This window comes from Melospiza georgiana, chromosome 19 (assembly GCF_028018845.1).
Source record: "Melospiza georgiana isolate bMelGeo1 chromosome 19, bMelGeo1.pri, whole genome shotgun sequence".
NCBI classification, from domain to species: domain Eukaryota; kingdom Metazoa; phylum Chordata; class Aves; order Passeriformes; family Passerellidae; genus Melospiza; species Melospiza georgiana.
In genome coordinates, this window is record NC_080448.1 from 13189554 (window position 1) to 13206480 (window position 16927).

The window sequence follows — 16927 nt, forward strand, 5'->3', positions numbered from 1 at the left end:
GGTGTTTCCAGTCCCACTAGAGCACTGATGGGCACTGGCACATTTTTCAGTGAACAGGTTGAGTACCTGCCTGCCTCCAGCTCAGCTGGGTCCCAGGGCCCATTTGAATCAGTTTTTACACTCGTGTTTTAAGAACTTGTGAACAGAGTAATGAGAACCCCCAGAACCCGAAACAGGTAGTGAGGTACAGACAGATGTTGGCAAATGCAGTTACTTAGCAGCCTGCATTGTCCTTGGAGCTGCTTAGCTGTGGAGCCTCAGTAGCCAGGACTTGTCTCCTTCAGCCTCAATTCACATGGGTACAACATCCCCAAAGCTGTGTCCCTGCTCCCACAGCTCCCCTGGATGAGAGGGCAAAGTGACTCATCTCCCGGAGCACAAATGGATTCTGACAGCAGAGGTTGTGGGTCCTACCCCCTCTGGGCTGGGGTCGTGACTCTGGTACTGATTTACAGCTTTTAAAGCCTCTGGGTCAGCTGGTCCTGTTCTCTCCCCCCAGCTCCTGCTCAAAGGAACAGGAGTGGTGGCTGCAGTGCTGGTACCAACACTTTCCACCAAACAGTAAAGAAACAAAAAAAAATACCTCCAGGAGTTTAAAAAGCTTTTAATGGACTGTAAGACACTAGTAAAAGAAAAATCTTGTAGGAAAGATGCACTGTAGTCATTTATTGATTGCTTTCCAGGAAATTCAGAATTTTTCTAATAGGAGCAAGTTCATTTGCAGTGAAGACTCTGCTTTGATGTCTCCAGCACCTCAGAGGCTGCTCCCTCCTTTCCCCCCGCCCAGCCCCGAGTTACAGATACCTGTAGGGTCAGACAGGAAACCGAGGGTACAGAGCACAGGGACAGCACTTGGCTCCAAGGTCAGTAAGAGCAGCAGCACGGATTAGCACGGGGCACGATCCAGGACAGACAACACGAGGCAGGGAGAGGCTGGGCACCAGCTGTGGCCAGCCCAACCTTCTTCTACAGCTTGATCTGCTTGGAAAACGGGACATTCAACTCTGTCGGCATCCCAGGGCTTGCAGCAGCCACGTCTTACCTGCTGGAGGACAGTGACAACCCCACAGGATGTGTGTGGGAGGGAAGGGGACAGGAGGAGTTCTTTAGTGGCACTTGCCATTCAGTACCGTCCATTGCCAGCAATGGCAGCTCCCAGTGCCAGTCCCAAAACCAGTGAGCAAAAATGCCAGAGGCAAAGGGACTGGCCAGAGGTTTCAGTGCTGGGGGAGCTTCAGTTTTTATATAAACCCCTTCCCCAAAACCTGGTACTTTCTGGTTGTGATTCTGTCAGGTTCAGGGCCCTCAGCTCTGTGTCAACAGCTCCTGTTGCAAATGATACCAGGTCTCTATTTCTGAATTTTCCTGCCCTCTCCCTTGCCCTTACATAGGGCTGTGATAGCCTCCTCACTCCCCTTAGCTCAGCCCTCATTTGCTGCACTCCCATCTCACCGAGGCACTGGGGTTTCCACTGCAATGGAAGTTTGTGCGCTTTTTTAAAGATCAAGCCCTCACTCTTTGGATACAGCATCCCAAGTTACTCAGCTGCAAGCAGAGGCAGAGGTGGAAGGGTGAATATAATATATATCTATATATATATATATATATCTATATATATATATCTATCTATATCTTTACCTTGAAAATTAGAATGTGAATGTTACAAAACCCCACTGAATTGCCAAACTGTCAACCAAACATAGAAAAAAATGGTTAAAGGGATCCCATGGCTATATCCTGATGTAGAAAATGCTGTACATCCCCCACTTCCACATGTCACAGGCTTCAGTCATCTCAGTGACTGTTCAAATATGGCTGTTCTCAGCCCAAGCTTGAATAGTGACTGGGGGGAAATCAATCTTTTGGCTTGGAATCCACGTTTTACAAGAACGTGGAGCAGTGATGGGGCTGGTTCTTTACTGGTTTAGCAAAGCAGTGTCCTTAGTCAACATAAAAATGACCTGAGAAATGTTACATTCCTCCAGACAGTTCATTTGGAATTCATATGTACAAAGTAGAAATAACTGCTGCGCACACACACGACACGGACACACACACGGCAGGAGGGCCCCGCGCGCCAGGACGGGTCTGTGCTGCCTCCGGCCACTTCCCCTCGCGTGGCAGACACAGCCTTGGGCACACAGATTACATTGCTCAGATTAGTTCTTTGCATTGTGTATTAATTGTACCAGTGCAATAACATTGTCAAAAAGGAGGAGCTGCTCCGAGGGCGGCTAAGGCCCTGGGCCAGATTCAGAAAAGGGTGGTTTAAACTTTTTTTTTTAAAGCGAGGTACACGTTAAGCAGAGCTCTGTGTTAAGGGGATGGCAGCAGAAGGCATGCTCGGCTCAGCCTCTTTCTCCTCCACAGCTTTGTCCTCTGCTTCCAGCTGTTCCCCACTTTTCATGCTTTCCTGGAGCTGCTGGCGTCGCTGCACCTCGGCTTTAAGGTTCTCCAAGTCTTTTTGGCTGAAGGGGAAAGCAGGAAGGGGAGCAGACATGAGACTGGGTGTGGGAATGGTGAAGCAGGACAAGGTCATGTTCACTGGGGGAACACTGCTCGCACCTCCCTCCCCCACAGCTCAGCCATGCCTGAGCACAGCCAGGGCCCAGTTTGCTGGCTGGGTTTGAACAAAGAGGCACCAGGATCTGCTCCCTCAGTGGGGCTGGGACAGAGCAGGGGGTTCATCTCGCTGATGGCCAGGCAGCCTCCAGCTGCATTTTTACCACCAATGATATGTGCAGCCTTAGAACAACAGTCTTGGCTCAGGTCATCTATTTCCACCATCATCCCAATCAAATTTTCAAAAAGTATTAAAAAAAAAAAAAAAAAATCTAATAGTCCTGCTGCTTGCAGTGGTCTTGATGATGCTAATCAAGGCCTCAGTTGAGATCTTGGCTAAAACAAACAAATCCTGGGGAGCTGGTTTGTGCTCTTTTGTGAACCAAGGCAGTGCAGATTTGATTTCTAAAGGCATAACCCAGAAGAATCACTGTACCTTAGTGGAATGAAGAGAATTCCATTGATAATGTTCAGCTGCTCCAGGACACTGGCCATACTGGGAGCTGTGAACTACATCACAAGGGAAAAGAAGTTTTAGGAACCTAGAGAGCACATTGAACTGCTAAACATGTCTCTTTACCAACAGTTGAGAAAACGGCATCATTTACATTATCACCTCTGTATATCTGTAAGCCTGAAAGCACCATCTAGAGCTTCCCCACCAGTCCCTGCAGGGAGCTCCGGCTGAACCCTGCAGGACTTCAGTTAAATACATCACAGTGCCAGTTCCAAAATGTGTTGGGTTTTCTACCCTCCTTTAAGTATTTTAACAAGGGTAAACCCTTTAGTGATGTTTTTATGGGTTTGAGCCTCTTCACGGGCCACAAATCCCTGGACTTTTGATTCAAGGTCCTTGTTCTCCCTTCATTGCCACGAACTCCTCTGGTCTGTTGCCAGTTCTCCACAGGGAGAACACCCACACACAGAGCATTGTCCCACTCTGTCCTCCCTGCAGCTGGAACCTTCTTTCCCAATCTGCTGGGGTACAGCCTGGCAGGGAGAGCACCCATGGCACAGGCCGGGTACTCTGCCAGGTCTGGAGGCAGGCAGGAGCAGCTGGGTTTGGCCCAGGAAGGTTAGTCATTGCTGCTCCATGTAAGGTAAACCTGACAGCCCCTCTGTGCTGCCTGCCCAGCCTCCCCAACCACAACATCCCTGGAAGGAGAACAAAGCATCTGGTAAAAGATGACAGCATTTTTGAGGATGAGGAAACTGAAGTTTTTCTGGGTTGAGCAACCTGCTGCCTGGCAGCGAGTCAGAGCAGGGCAGGGTTGTGGGCAGGCGTGCCAGGCTCTCAGCCCAGGAGCTGTCCCTGCACCCTGCTGCTTCCCCAGGCACCCTGCAATGCTGTGCTCCATCCACACAGGTGACACCAGCCTGTGTCTGAGCCACTGCCCTAGCAAGGGACAACTGCCACACCCTCCTGACAGTCCGTGTCCCTCAGGAGCAGCTGGACACAGCTCCATCTGGCAGAGCACCATCCCCAGAGCTCTGGGTTACCTTCAGGGGCATGATGTTGGCATTGGAGCCGTTCTTGTAGATCTCGTTCATTGTGCGCTGCAGAGCCACCGCTTGCTGTGTCAGGTATTTCAAGTACTCAGAGCTCTCTTTGGTCTTTTCATGGTGTTCACCGAGCTGATGGGAAACAGGAACAAAGAAAAGGTTCAACATCACAAGGGAGAGCAGGACCCTGCCCAGGGAACACACCTGGGTGCTGCCAGCTCAGCATCCCTACAGGAACTCAGCAAAATGGACTTTACCTGCCTTGGCATTCAAAAAGTACAACAGTTCCTCTGGGAACCTTCTTATCAACATTTCATGTTTTCATCAAGTGGGAGCATATTTGCTGGGTGAGCAGCATTCCCTGCACTGGGCTCTTCTTCCAGGAGCAGTATCCCCCCCACCTGGACCTGTATTCCAGCATTCCCCACACTGGGCTGTGCCCTCAGCCAGCTCAGCTGAGTCACCCCGTGCAGCCACAGACGTGCTCAGACAGCCCCGGGCTGGGGCAGGAGTTTCACTGAGCAGCAGCCTGGGAGCTCAGCAGCTGAGAGCTCACTACCAAACCAGTTTGGAGCTGGTATTTAAAGACTAGTGGCACAAAACATGAGAAGAGACCAGTTTTTTCCAAGCCCCACCAGAACGTGGGGCCATGCCACAAGACAAGTGCTCGTCCAGCCATGGGTAGAGCGTGGACACATTTGCAGGAAGCTGAGCAAATGGCATAGCAGTGAGCAGTTACTGCACAGGGCAGCAATTCTGCCCTGGCCCTACAAGTACTCCCTGGCATCTGCTCAGAGCTGTTTGTAGGAAAGGCCTCCCCAAGGCCCACGCTGGGCACTGGTTTGCAGCGGAACTGCTCAACTCTGGACCTGCAGTGACAGCTCCCAAGTGCACAGTGGGGCCACTCATCACCTGATTCTTGTAGATGGTGTAGCCTTCCTTCTCATGCTGCAGAGCCGACCGGAACTCTGCTTTGCTCTCGTACACTCGGGCAACCAGGTGGTGGCTGAGGGAAGGAAAAGGGCCGAGTCACTTCTCTGAAGAAAAAAACATTTCTGTGCTGCAGTGAGCGTGACTGTGCCATCAGTGTCTGGGCTGAAAGTCTTAACACAGGTGTCAAAGGAGACTGAATACATCACCCTGGGAGTTACTTCTTCCCAGCCCAGCTGAGGATTCAAATACTACACTAATTAGGTTGGATTTTAGCTGGAATGCTGAGAAGTGACCTACAGAGGTAGACTGAGCTGGGCATCTTCAGCTTTCCTGGGTGCAGGACAGAAGGCCACAACAGTGAACTGAAGGGAGAGGCAGATCCATGGGAATACCTTGGGGCTGAATTTATTAACTGGAGAGGAAGGCTGCAGCCCTCAGGCAGAGCCAGGCCTGAGTCCTCTGGGCTCTTGCCAGCTGGGAGAGCTGACTTGGCTTGGACTGTTGGCCTTAGTGCTTCTGGAACGAAAAAGAAATTGCTGGGTTTGGCAGTGTTTCTCTGTGGGAGGAGACGGGTCTCTCTAAACACCCCAGTGCCACTGAGGGACAGCTGAAGAGTCTCTGGAGCCTGCACATCCATCAGCTACTGGAAAACAAGGCAGGCTCTTGCAGGTGTTTAATCAGGTTGATTTGCAGCCTGATGGAGAACAGATGTCTGCAATGTGGCAGCAAGAACTGGGAGTAGGCCATGCCTGGCTGACAGAACCAGTTCTGCACTGAGGGACAGAGGGCATCCAGCACTGCAGCAGTGGGCACTGGGAGCAGATCCTACAGGGGTCACCAGTCCCAGCTCCCTTGGGAACACACAGAAACCACTCAGGGTTTTTATTCAAATACAGAACTTTATGGCAAGAGACAAAAGCACATTAAATGATTCTCAAAGACCCCTCCCTGAGGGCTGGAACAATTAAACATGAGCATTTAACATACTGTCCCTGTCTCCTAGTGTAATTCCCTTACCAGCTCTCCAACCTTTACTTCCCACATACATTTTTCTATTGAGAGTCCACAGGGACCAGGCTTATCTTGACAGAGTTTTTGAGCAAGCAGCATCACAGCAGATCTCCCCATTAACCTTAAGAACAATGGATCTCCATCTTTTGAAATAAACTTGGATTGTGCACCATGACCTTGGCTCTGGGACAAGACTGAATATGCAGTTCTCAAGCCCAGACCCTCCCATGTGAGTGCTCAGTGAGTGTGCTCGCTGTGACAGCAGTGACCCAGCCCAGCACCCCACCCTGCCTCACCTCAGTGCAACCTTCAGAGACTTGGAGCCGTGGTACTTGGAGCTGATGGCCAAGGCATTCTCCAGGAACCGCAGCGACAGGTCATACTCCATGACCCCATGGAGCACCAGGCCAATGTTGTTCTGTACAGAGAACCAAGCAGGCGTTGGGAAAGACACACTGACACGGCAGTTCCTGCTCTGTGAACAGTGGGACCCCGCAGGTGTGCCGCTGCCAGAGGGGCTGTGACCCTGGCCAGTCCCTGCAGCAGCAACACGGGACAGGGACCATCGTCCTCCATGGCCCAAACAATCCAGGCACAAGGGAGGTAACAGACTCTCCAGTTTATGCCGGTGCAACAAGAACACAATAAACAAAGGACTTTTCCTAAGAATTACATGTCTCAAAACCATCTGCAGTATCCCAGTGCAGAGCTCAGCACAGAGGCTTACCCTCCCAGCTAAAGTGTCAAACGCCTTTTTTCCTTCATCTCATGGCACCAACCAGCAACAACCACTGCCTAAATGTTTGCTTTAAACAGCCATCATGTGGGCATCTTAAAGGCCAAGAGGTTTCGCAGAGATTAGGAACTTGAAGATTCCTAAACAAATTACTTACATCTAAGAGTGCCATTTCTGGGTGATCCTCCCCAAATACCAACAGCATGAGGTAGCGTGCACGGTACAGCAGGTTCAGTGCTGTGGAGAGTTGGCTGTTTGCAAAGCAGTACAGAGCCAGGTGCATCTAGGACAAGAGAAGGCACCCAGCATTAATGTAAAGGAAACTAATCTCTCCACGCCTTTCCTTAGCTGCATGAATAAGAAGTCTTCCTCACTGGTTGAAGAAGGACTTCAGTCACTTTGAAATGATGCACAGTCCCACTGAGGTGTTCCTGAGGACACAGCACTGAGGAAGCTGTGTGTATTATTTCAGTTTCTCTTAACACCCCTCGCAGAATATTTCTAACCTGACTTATATATGTATGTCATATTCTGACTGTGTTTTGGAGGGGATTCTTTCCTCTTTTAATTTTTGACATAGGACCAGGGCCGAAGCCAGGAGAATTAATATATCTAAATAAATATGCAGCAGACAAACAGTAGAAACCTAGGTTAAGCAGGACAAATGGTGAGCACACAGGACACACTCAGCTTTTCACTTTGCAGGATCATAAAAGATGATGAAGTGGAGAATTCTGGAAGGAAAGCTGCAAAAGAGGGGAAAATGCAACTGCTTTCCAGCTGCAGACATGAACTAAGGCTCTCAGACTGCAGCCAGACCCCTGAGGTGCTGCTGTTCCCTAGCTCCCCATACTCACATATTCTTGGATGGTGTTGGGGTGTTCGATGCCCAGGACCCTCTCACTCATTAGCACCGCTTTCTGCTGATTGCTTAAGGCCTGAACAGAACAGAACAGAACCCAGGGCGAGTCACACCACGCTGTGAGCTTGAGCAAGCATGGGGAAGGACTGAGAGCACTGAGGAGATCCCCTCAGAGCCCCTGCTTACCTCTGAGTAATCTCCCATGATATAGTTGAGCCGAGCTAGCAGCCTCAGGCAGGCACAGATTTCTACATGCATAGCACCATACACATTGTTGAACAGGTTTAAGGCTTCATTGATGAGCTCACAGCCCTCCTTCAAGAAACCTGAAAAGAAAGTATATCCATATGTATGTACATATAAAAGAACCTCTAGCACTGCTGGAGTCAGGAAGTGAGACCAACGGTGGGATACACAGACACAGGTGACTGCCCTGAGGGCAGGATATCACTGCCCTGACCCATCCCTGCTCATTGCTGGTGGATTTACAGCAGGAGGAGATCTTGGACACCAGGCTTGGCAGCAGTGTCCTGGTGGCCATGCCCCAAATACCCTGCTCTTCCCATTATCAGGGATCATCATGAGAGGCAGAGGCACATGGGATCTGTACCTTGCTGAACTTTTGCTTGCCCGCTCTGGAAGAAGTGGAAAGCATCGGAGGCTTTGGGGTTTACATGCTTCACTACAGGGAAGATGTTAAGAATATCCTCTTCTGTGAAAGTGGGCTTGTGCCTGTTGTCGAAGTTGTACTCCTTCAGCAGGATCTGGAGGGACCAAAAAGAGTGGAGGGCACAGTTACCACTGCCATAGGCACTTGGCAAGAACAGGGGCAAAATTCTGAATGTGGAATCACAGTCAAAACATCTCCTGTACCATGACCTGGGACAGAAGTCTCCAAGGTCAGATGTAGGTGTGCACCACCACCTGTACATGGCAAAATGGTGCCACGGTGACAACACTGAACCCGTGACAGGAGAGCTCTTCCAGCTGTTGTCCCACAGCCCACAGAGGAGTGAGAAGGCAGTGCAATTATACTGAGGCTAGCTGTTCTTCCAAGGGACATGCCAGCGAGTTTATTACTCAAAGAGTGAACTGGATCAGAAATCTGTTTCTCAGAGCTGGGACCTGTATTCCAACATGGACACCACAAAGACCCTTTGGGGCTTGTGCTGTGCCTGCAAAACACATTGCATTTACTCTTCATGTTCCTCAATACAGGACATGATGGCAAGGGAGGGAGGATGTGGATCTTACCTGGACTCCAGTTTTGAGGGAGATTTCACGGAGCAGGGTGATTTTCTGTAGATTATACACTTCAGCTGCTTGGTCAGCATTCTCACTGCAGAAAGTACACACAAGCTTCAGCTCTCAGGGGAGTTTCTGCTCAAGGCCATTGCTCCATTGTGGGTATGTGAGGCGCAGGTCCCTGTACAGCCAGGTCTAACCCAAACCAAGGACTAACACTGCAGAGTTTGCCCACGGTCTGTGAAAGCCTCTAGAGCACAGCAGTGCTTTTACAGAAATCCTGTGTGTGTTCTCAAAGCCCACTGCAGTGTTTGGGCTGAGTACCTTCAGCTCTTGGTGAGGAGCGAGCAGTCCCTGTGCGAGGGGATGATCATTGTCCAAGTGCCAAAAGTTGGTTTTTCTCTTGGGCCACTTCATTGAGAGTGCTAAACTGGAAGCCCCTTCCTTATTTGCCATCTCTGCTCATGTACAGGAGCAGTTGTCCTTTTTTCTGGAGCCGAAGTTCCCTTCAGCCTAAATCACTGTTGATATAGACAAGTATCTTCTGACTATATTACTTCTGCTCCTCACCTTCTGATCCCTTATGTACCCTTAGGAAAGGTTTACCTTCCTCCTCTGCTTTTCATGGCTGCCTCTGCATCATAGGTTTCATCTGATTCAAAGTCTCACTTCCCCATTCCTACTCTTTGCCCAATTTCTTTCCATTAAAGATCTGTTTAAGTCCCTCAAAGGACTTAATTTTATGCAAACAGAAAACAAATAAAAAAGGGAGGTCCTGTTAATGAACAAGAGCTACAGAAGTTTGGTGAATCCAGGGACAAGCCAGGGTCACCTGCTCCACTTACCATTCAAGACTGAAATCAAAATAGTTCTTTGCTTCTGAACAAATATTCTTCCATAGCTCCTGAGGGGTCATGCTTGCCCAGGCAGTGTTATCAGCATTGCCAAGGTTCCTGTTTTTCCGTTTCTTGTTCCTCTTCTTGGAGACCAGCTCATCAGCTGGAAGATGGGCAATGGGATTTGGGAAGGAGCTCAGAAAACAATTCAGGAAGTGACTGATGGCAGCAGATAAACCTGACAGCTCCACACCCTACAGGGAAACACCAGAGTCAGTCAGGAGAGACATCTGCCATCCCACAGCACTGCTCCAGCCCCGAGCCCCACACACACCCAGTCCTACACAAACAGGGCCACCTTCCACGACAGGGACAGGAAGGCAGCATGTCCAAGCGGCACTAGCACAGACAACGTAGGATTAAGTGTGTGCCTACACACAGAAATGTAGTGCGGGCATATACACTTCGGGCTGCTACCTGGGACAGAGAAGGTTTTGGCACTGGAACCAAGCCAGGTGTATTGCTAGGTTGTGTGTGAATACAGCCTACCAGGATATGTAGTGTTGAGTCAATTAAAAAGGCTTCTTAGAAGGGCAAAAGCAACACTGTTTAGGAGGAAAAAGTACTACAAGGAAAACAAGCTGTGATTTCACTTTTAAAAGCCTCCAACATAATGAGTGAGGATCTGGGGAGGAAAAGCATGAATGATTGCTCTCCGGGAAAGCTTTCTTCAAGTGGGAACTTGTTTTCCCTTACATACAGGCCTGTACCTATTTCAGTGCTAATGAGCTTGTACTTCTCGTTGCCATGCAACCCCAGGAACTGCCTAATGAGAGGAGAACCCCAAACAGCTCTGTTTGTGGAAAAAAGTCATTAGGGAGGACACAGGAGGCAAGAGGTGAGATTGCAGGTCATACCTGGAGGTACGTCTTGAAGATGTGTTTGGCTGATCGAGTGATCAATTCACTGATTCCAATTTTCTACCCAAAGGAATAAAGAACAGACTGAGTGCATTGGCAAGAATATGGAAAAATACACTGGGCTTTTGAAATGGTCTTTTAGCAAGATCTGCAGAAGATACACCATTCTCCCTGCAGCACAGAACTGCAAAAGCATTTGACAGCCCTCCTGGAGGCCAGGGAGGAGCCCCTGGCACCTCTGTGCCCACAAGCCACAGGTGCAGCTCAGCACAGCTCCAGCAGTGCTTCAGGGGCTGCCACAGCCCAGCCCCTGCCTGCTCCTGGGCAGCCACACTCACAACACTTCAGAGTTTGATCCAAAGCCCAGATGTGTCTTAGAGGCTTAAAAAATACATGGCTGAAAATCCAACTGTGTTACTCACTATTACATTTGGGAATCCCTGAAGCAATTCTCTACCCCAAAAGATACTTACAGTTCCTAACACTATGAAATCCATTAAGGATTTGGAAAAAAACCCTCCCCAACCACCACTTACAGGTCCTCCTCCCTCCTCCCCTGTTGTTGAAGCTGTTTATTTTTACAGAGAGAGAACAACTGGCCAAGTGGGAATCTCCTTGGGACAAATGATGCCAGAGTGGTTTGAACTGTCTGATGTTAAGCCTGATGCTTACAAAGATGTGATCCAGCTGTGCATGGCCAGGGGTCTTGGTGATGAAGTTGATCACCTTGCCCAGGTAACGCATGTTGATGCCCCTCTGGTGCATGGCCTCAGCCAAGGTGGCCCCATCCATGGGGAGCACCGTGTGATCCAGGCAGTCCTTCACCTGCAGGGTGCATACACACTTTGGTTACCGAAGACTAACACAAAGGAAAGAACTTCCATTTTAAAAAATATTAAAAAAAAAACCCACACCAAGAGCCAGGACAGGCATTCTCCAATGCTACTTCAGATACCTTACCTGGGGCTGAGGGTTGCCCTGAAAGGAGGCCCTGACCCCAAACAAGACTCTTTTGGTGAGTAACACCTGCTGTAACACCAGGGACCACCTGGTGTGGTAACACAGGCAGGGGGGACACCTGCAGTAGCCAGCCCAGTCTGGGCCAGGTCCTTGCCACTGGGGCCAGTTTCACTCCTCTGTCTCAGCAGGGAAGGAGCAGCACTACACTCTCTCAGAGGCAGAGGCAAAACACTCCTACCTGTGCAACTAGCAGGCTGACCCTTCTTTAAGGGCCCCACAGTCACTAATTGCCATTTCCAATTAAGAGTACGTGGAGCTGTGCACACATAGCTGATAAGGACAAATGGCACTTGCATGTTAAGTTGTGCTGCAGTGCTGATAAACAGTTGTTTCATTCACGTCACGGAGCAACACCAGCTCCTCTCTGATATGCACAGGACTACCTGCTACAGCAGCTGGTCTGCAACCTGCTCTCACGCAGGCCTGTGCAGTGTTTTGGGTTTATATACTGGAGTATCAACTACCTTGTAATCAACAATCACCAAGCCCTTTTCTGACTCACTTCCTTTTTGTTTAAAGACTGAATAGCTGGTTCTGAAGGCTGTGCTGACTACAGAATTAGTGGATTTAGAATTCAGAAGAAACTTTCCAACAAAGAAAACCCTCTTGTAACACAAGACCAACAACTCCTGGACCCCTTGGAGTAGAGCTCATGAATTCTCCCCTGCCAGTTCCAGTGCCTGCTCTGACAGCTGCATAAGCCATCAATTCAGCAAGCATCCCAGGAAGGGAGAAACTGGGACTTCTTATGTGGCCAGGTGCATGGGTAATGTCCAAAATGATTAAGACTTACAGAAGGAGTTTTTAATGATTGCTATTAATTAAAACAATTTCCCAGTTCACTTCAAATTATTAGTCACTGACTGAGTCACAGCCAGGGTCAGCTAAAACAATAAGCTGTGAAGGATGCCCAGGGCTAGGGAGGATGGCTTATGTGATCTCTATTGTCCCAAACTCTTAGCAATAGCTTTAATTGCCAGTGCCAAATTTTTTTTGTTGGACTGAGGTGAGAAAATCGTGCCATGATGTAAGATGGGCAAAGGAAAACCCCTTGTGCCTTGCACGCAATGCTCATGCTGTTCCAGGTGGTCCCCCAGCAGTGCCAGAGCCTGCAGCTGCTCAGGTAAAGCTGCTGTCCCAGCAGTCACCAGCTTGCTCAGAGCAGCCAAGCTCTGAGGGCAGCATCACTACTGGCTCTGGGGTCCTTACCAAGCCTGGGATCTGGCAGGACAGCAGGAACGCAGCAGCGTCCTTCAGCAGCTGCTTCTGATCCTGCACCTCCTCTCTGCTCGACTCCGGGAAGCGAACACCTGGGAGAGGACAAGAGAAAACATCAACCACAGCAACTCACGGAAACCTAACTGTCTCCCTGGAATGCTGGATGCTTCAAAAACTTATCTCAAACTATAAATGTTCTGATGGCAAAAGCATTGGCAGCTGTGTTCAGGCAGTGGCTGGGCTGCTCAAACTCAATGGTTTGGCCATTCTCCTGCAATGTGCCTGCTCACTGCCCCAGTATTCACCCCAGGAAGCACTCTGGGAGCTTCTCAATTTCCCAATAAAAAATATGGCTCCAAGTAATGGAAATTCACACCTGTGCCTGATGTGTGCATGTAAAAGGGCACTGTGACTGCTCACTGAAATGTTACTAAAACAAACCCAGCCCTTCACTGAGGTCCTAACATCAGTCGTTCAACCACAAGTGTTATTTTTTGTGTAAACTACTACATGAGGATCAAATTTGATTTTTTCCCTCCCTCTGCTTCTTTTCACATGGTCTCACAGCTGGGATGCTGGAGAATCACAGGAGGATTCTTGGCAGCAACCCACAGCCCTCCCCCGAGGGTGGGAGACGCTCCCCTTGGCAGCTCCAGCACTGCAATCCATTGCTGCTTCCTCTCCTCTGCATCTCCGTGCTCCACAGAGGGCCCTGCACCCTGCCCAGCCTAACAAAACCAGCAGCAGTCTTGGCTACGGCACAGTGTTTATCTGCAGCTGGCTGGACACAGCCACCCTCAGAAAGGCTGGTCCCAGCTCTGGGTACACATACCTGGTGAGAAAATATCTGGGTTAAACCGAATATCAAATGATGTGTCACTAATGGAGCCTACAGCCTTGCAAGCATTCCGAATCACTTCTCTGCTTTTGGGATCCACTGGAGCAGGAAAAAAACAGAATACAAATGAATGTGGAGTTCAGGAAATGGCAGACCTAGCTATTAAATTAAGTTTTGTTACTAAAAACAGCAATGATGGCACATTCTAAAGAAACCCATTATAAAAACAATCAATTGTAAAGGAGAATGGCTGAAAAGTCTGAATAAGGGAACATAAGATGACCCAAAACCCCCATGGATATCCCCACCTCCCTGGCCCCAGCCCTGCCCTGCACTCCACAGGCCAGCCTGGCCGGGCTCTTGCTCCCAGGGAAGAGCTGAGGGGCTGGTGACCTTGCTGGGTTCAGACACCTCAGTCCCCCTGCCTGCAGGGGCGAGTCATTCATCAGGGTGTGAGCAGCTCTAACAGAGAGGCCAGGCAACACTGACAGGCAGCCAGTGCTCGTCCTGTTTAACCACCATCAGTCACCCCAAACCCCCAGCCTGGCGCAGCTCCCACCAGTGCCAGCCCAGCAGGGGCTGGTGCTGAGGATGAAGTACCTGTTCCATCGTCGGACGCGATGGTCTCCGCCAGCTCCTTCACCTGATCCAGCCCAGTCACGCCGTCCTCCATTTTCCCATCCTCTGACTCGGGCCTCTCGCTGTCTGCAGCACCATTCTCTGCAGAGGCTCCATTTTCCAGCGCAGCTGAGCTCTCCTGCTTGTTGGCTTTCTGCTGCATCAGCTGCAGTGCAGCCAGCTTCATGAATAAGAGATACCTGCAGCAAAGGGAAAGGGCAGTTCAGCCCAGCAGAATACCAGAGCACCACATGTCTGGAACATGTCCCACTCCCTGAGCTCCCCTGCCTTGCCAGCAGCAAGTGACCCAAACATCCCACCACAAACACGCCTACAGCAGCGCCCACAGGATTTTTTCCAGCCTCTAGAAACAAACATAACTTTCAGCACATTGGGAAAGCCTTAAAAAGCGGCATAAATCCTTCCTGTTCCCTAGCCATCAAGTGGAAAGGACACCTGCAAGGAAAGAACTTCTAGGTGTTTGGACGGGAATCAACAATAATAGATCTGGACACTAAAACACAAACCATCTCTTTCCCTGGCTCCCTGTCCTAATCCCTACTGTTCTCACCTCTTGTTAATTAAGTTCCTATAACTGCATTTACATAGCCAAGCCATAGGGCAATTAGCTGCTCACTTCTGGGAGCTCTGTTGGGATGCTCCCAGGACAGTGCAGCAAGGTCCTGACTTGAACCATGACCAGATGCACGTGGAGAAAGGGAGAAGCTCTGCTCACCTGTGTTCTACAAAGGCATCAACAAGCTCTTGACGAAGACAGCAAAGCTTGTGTCTGTGCTGCTTGGGGAACCCCATTTTCTTACATTCCTCTGGCATCTCCTCCCCTTCAACAGGCAGGAAGTTTAGATCTGGAGGGAAAGTGCGTAGCAGGTCCAGGATGTAGTGACGCCCATCGTTGCCAATAATGCCTTTGCACTCTACTGAGGAGCACAGCTCCACCTCCTCATTCTTGTCATTGAGAACTTTGTGCTTCTGGATCTTCAGCGGCCTGCTGGTCTTCTCCAGCAGCTCCAGGTACTTGGGGTGTGACACAACTGTCTTGCCAAAGTCTATTGACCCATAGATGACACTCTGTTCCTGCTCCCGCTCCAAGATGCCAGGGATAATAGACTGAGCCGTCACCCTGTAACCTCTGTAATCCACCACGACAGTCCCCAGCGTGTACAGCCCTTCCACATCCACAGCGTTGTAGGTCCGCACACCGTTGAGATCATTGGTGGGAGCCACGTAAGCAGCAACGTCTCCACCAAAGTCCTTGTAGTGGTCACGGACGTCAAAGCCCAGGCTGAAGAAAATGTTGTTCCAGATGAACATCTGCATCTTGGTCTCCTCGCTGGGGTTGATGGCCATGACATTGCCATCAATGACAGCCATAGCACCTCGTGTTGCTGCTGCAGTGAAGTCACTGTGAACCTGAAGGCACATGGAGAGAAAGTGGGGTCAGGATGGGCCCCCATGCTCTGAAAGCTCCCTGCAAATTTTTCCTTTGCTCCTCTCCTCCCAACAGACTTTCAGCAGGCAGGCGGGTCATGGCTTTTACTGCTGCGAGCTGGCTAGTGACTTCAATACAAGTCCCAGGAGCCAGAACACAGGCAGCAAAGAAGGGGCTGTGTGAGGGGCTGCCTGCATATCCTGAAGTTACCTTGAAAATGGCTCGTTCTCTCAGCAGCCTCTCAGGCAGGTTCTTGCGTGGCAGCTCCCGTGTGGTCTGCAGCTCCTCATTCCAGTCTCTAGTCTGAAAGAGGGAGGCAAAGCCTTGTGGGATGCAATGCATTGTGTGGGAAGGGGCTGGCGAGGCAGCATTCCTGCTTCACAAGGCATTTTGGGAGACAAGGGAGAGGAAGGGGCAAGAATTCAGGCTGCTGTGGGGCTCAGAAGAAGTGACTTAGCAGCAGGAATGAACACACCTTGAGAGGGGACTTTATTCACCAGCAGTTTGGGACAGATCTTGCATCAGCCCAGCCAGTGCAGGGGCACTGAAGGGGCAGCACGGTGCAGGTGTCATTAGCCAGTGCTGTTGGCACACTGCAGGCACGTGCTGCCCACGGCTGGCTACTGCTGCCCTGCAGCCCTTTGTGCTAGAAAGCTGCAGCTGAGGCATTTGGAGCTGTCTGCTCAGAGACACAAGAGCCATTCCAGGCCTGACTGGCACGAGGGAGTGGTCTGCCTCCTGTGCAGTGGCACTCTTCAGAGAAGGGACACGGAATTTATAAACACCCGAGCAGGAGCTGCTCCTCTCAGTCACTTCTGTGCTCATGGACCTGCAGCCTGAGCAGCACAGCCCCTGTAGTCAAGGGCCCTGTGAAGAACAAGGACTCCTGCAAGTTTTCCTTTGATGATCAAACCCCCCCCCCACAAATAACAGAGGTTACTTTCGGGAAGTTAACTTGTTCCTGGCAGAGCTGGCAGCAAAAGTCTTGCCAGTGTCATCAGGCAAAGCAAGAGCAGTACCTGTCCAGGTATGTGCTCCTCGTAGCCCAGCCTGGAGGTGTAGGCGTCCTCTGCCCGGACACAGTCCATGGCGTGCTCTGCCTGCGGGGCCGTCCAGCTGTACACTTGGAAAGGAGTGGCTATCCTCTCAAAGGGGTGTCTCTGAACCCTAGTTTG

General features: G+C 50.3%; 1 protein-coding gene across 2 annotated transcripts in view; it reads right to left on the reverse strand.

The window, feature by feature from the left end:
* Positions 1-2159: 2159 nt before the first annotated feature.
* CLUH (clustered mitochondria homolog) overlaps positions 2160-16927 on the reverse strand; it is a 31912-nt gene continuing 17144 nt past the window's right edge. For both annotated transcript variants that reach the window (XM_058037543.1, XM_058037544.1), the window contains exons 8-26: positions 16772-16919; positions 15963-16055; positions 15039-15733; positions 14285-14502; positions 13679-13783; positions 12838-12938; positions 11281-11433; positions 10606-10668; positions 9698-9942; positions 8862-8946; positions 8218-8371; positions 7794-7933; positions 7603-7683; positions 6903-7028; positions 6306-6427; positions 4978-5071; positions 4063-4197; positions 2999-3072; positions 2160-2468 (exon numbers count right to left, since the gene is read on the reverse strand). In XM_058037543.1, the coding sequence (XP_057893526.1) occupies positions 2300-2468; positions 2999-3072; positions 4063-4197; positions 4978-5071; positions 6306-6427; positions 6903-7028; positions 7603-7683; positions 7794-7933; positions 8218-8371; positions 8862-8946; positions 9698-9942; positions 10606-10668; positions 11281-11433; positions 12838-12938; positions 13679-13783; positions 14285-14502; positions 15039-15733; positions 15963-16055; positions 16772-16919 (3001 nt within the window). In that variant the 3' untranslated portion in view covers positions 2160-2299. The remainder of the gene's footprint in view (positions 2469-2998; positions 3073-4062; positions 4198-4977; positions 5072-6305; positions 6428-6902; positions 7029-7602; positions 7684-7793; positions 7934-8217; positions 8372-8861; positions 8947-9697; positions 9943-10605; positions 10669-11280; positions 11434-12837; positions 12939-13678; positions 13784-14284; positions 14503-15038; positions 15734-15962; positions 16056-16771; positions 16920-16927) is intronic.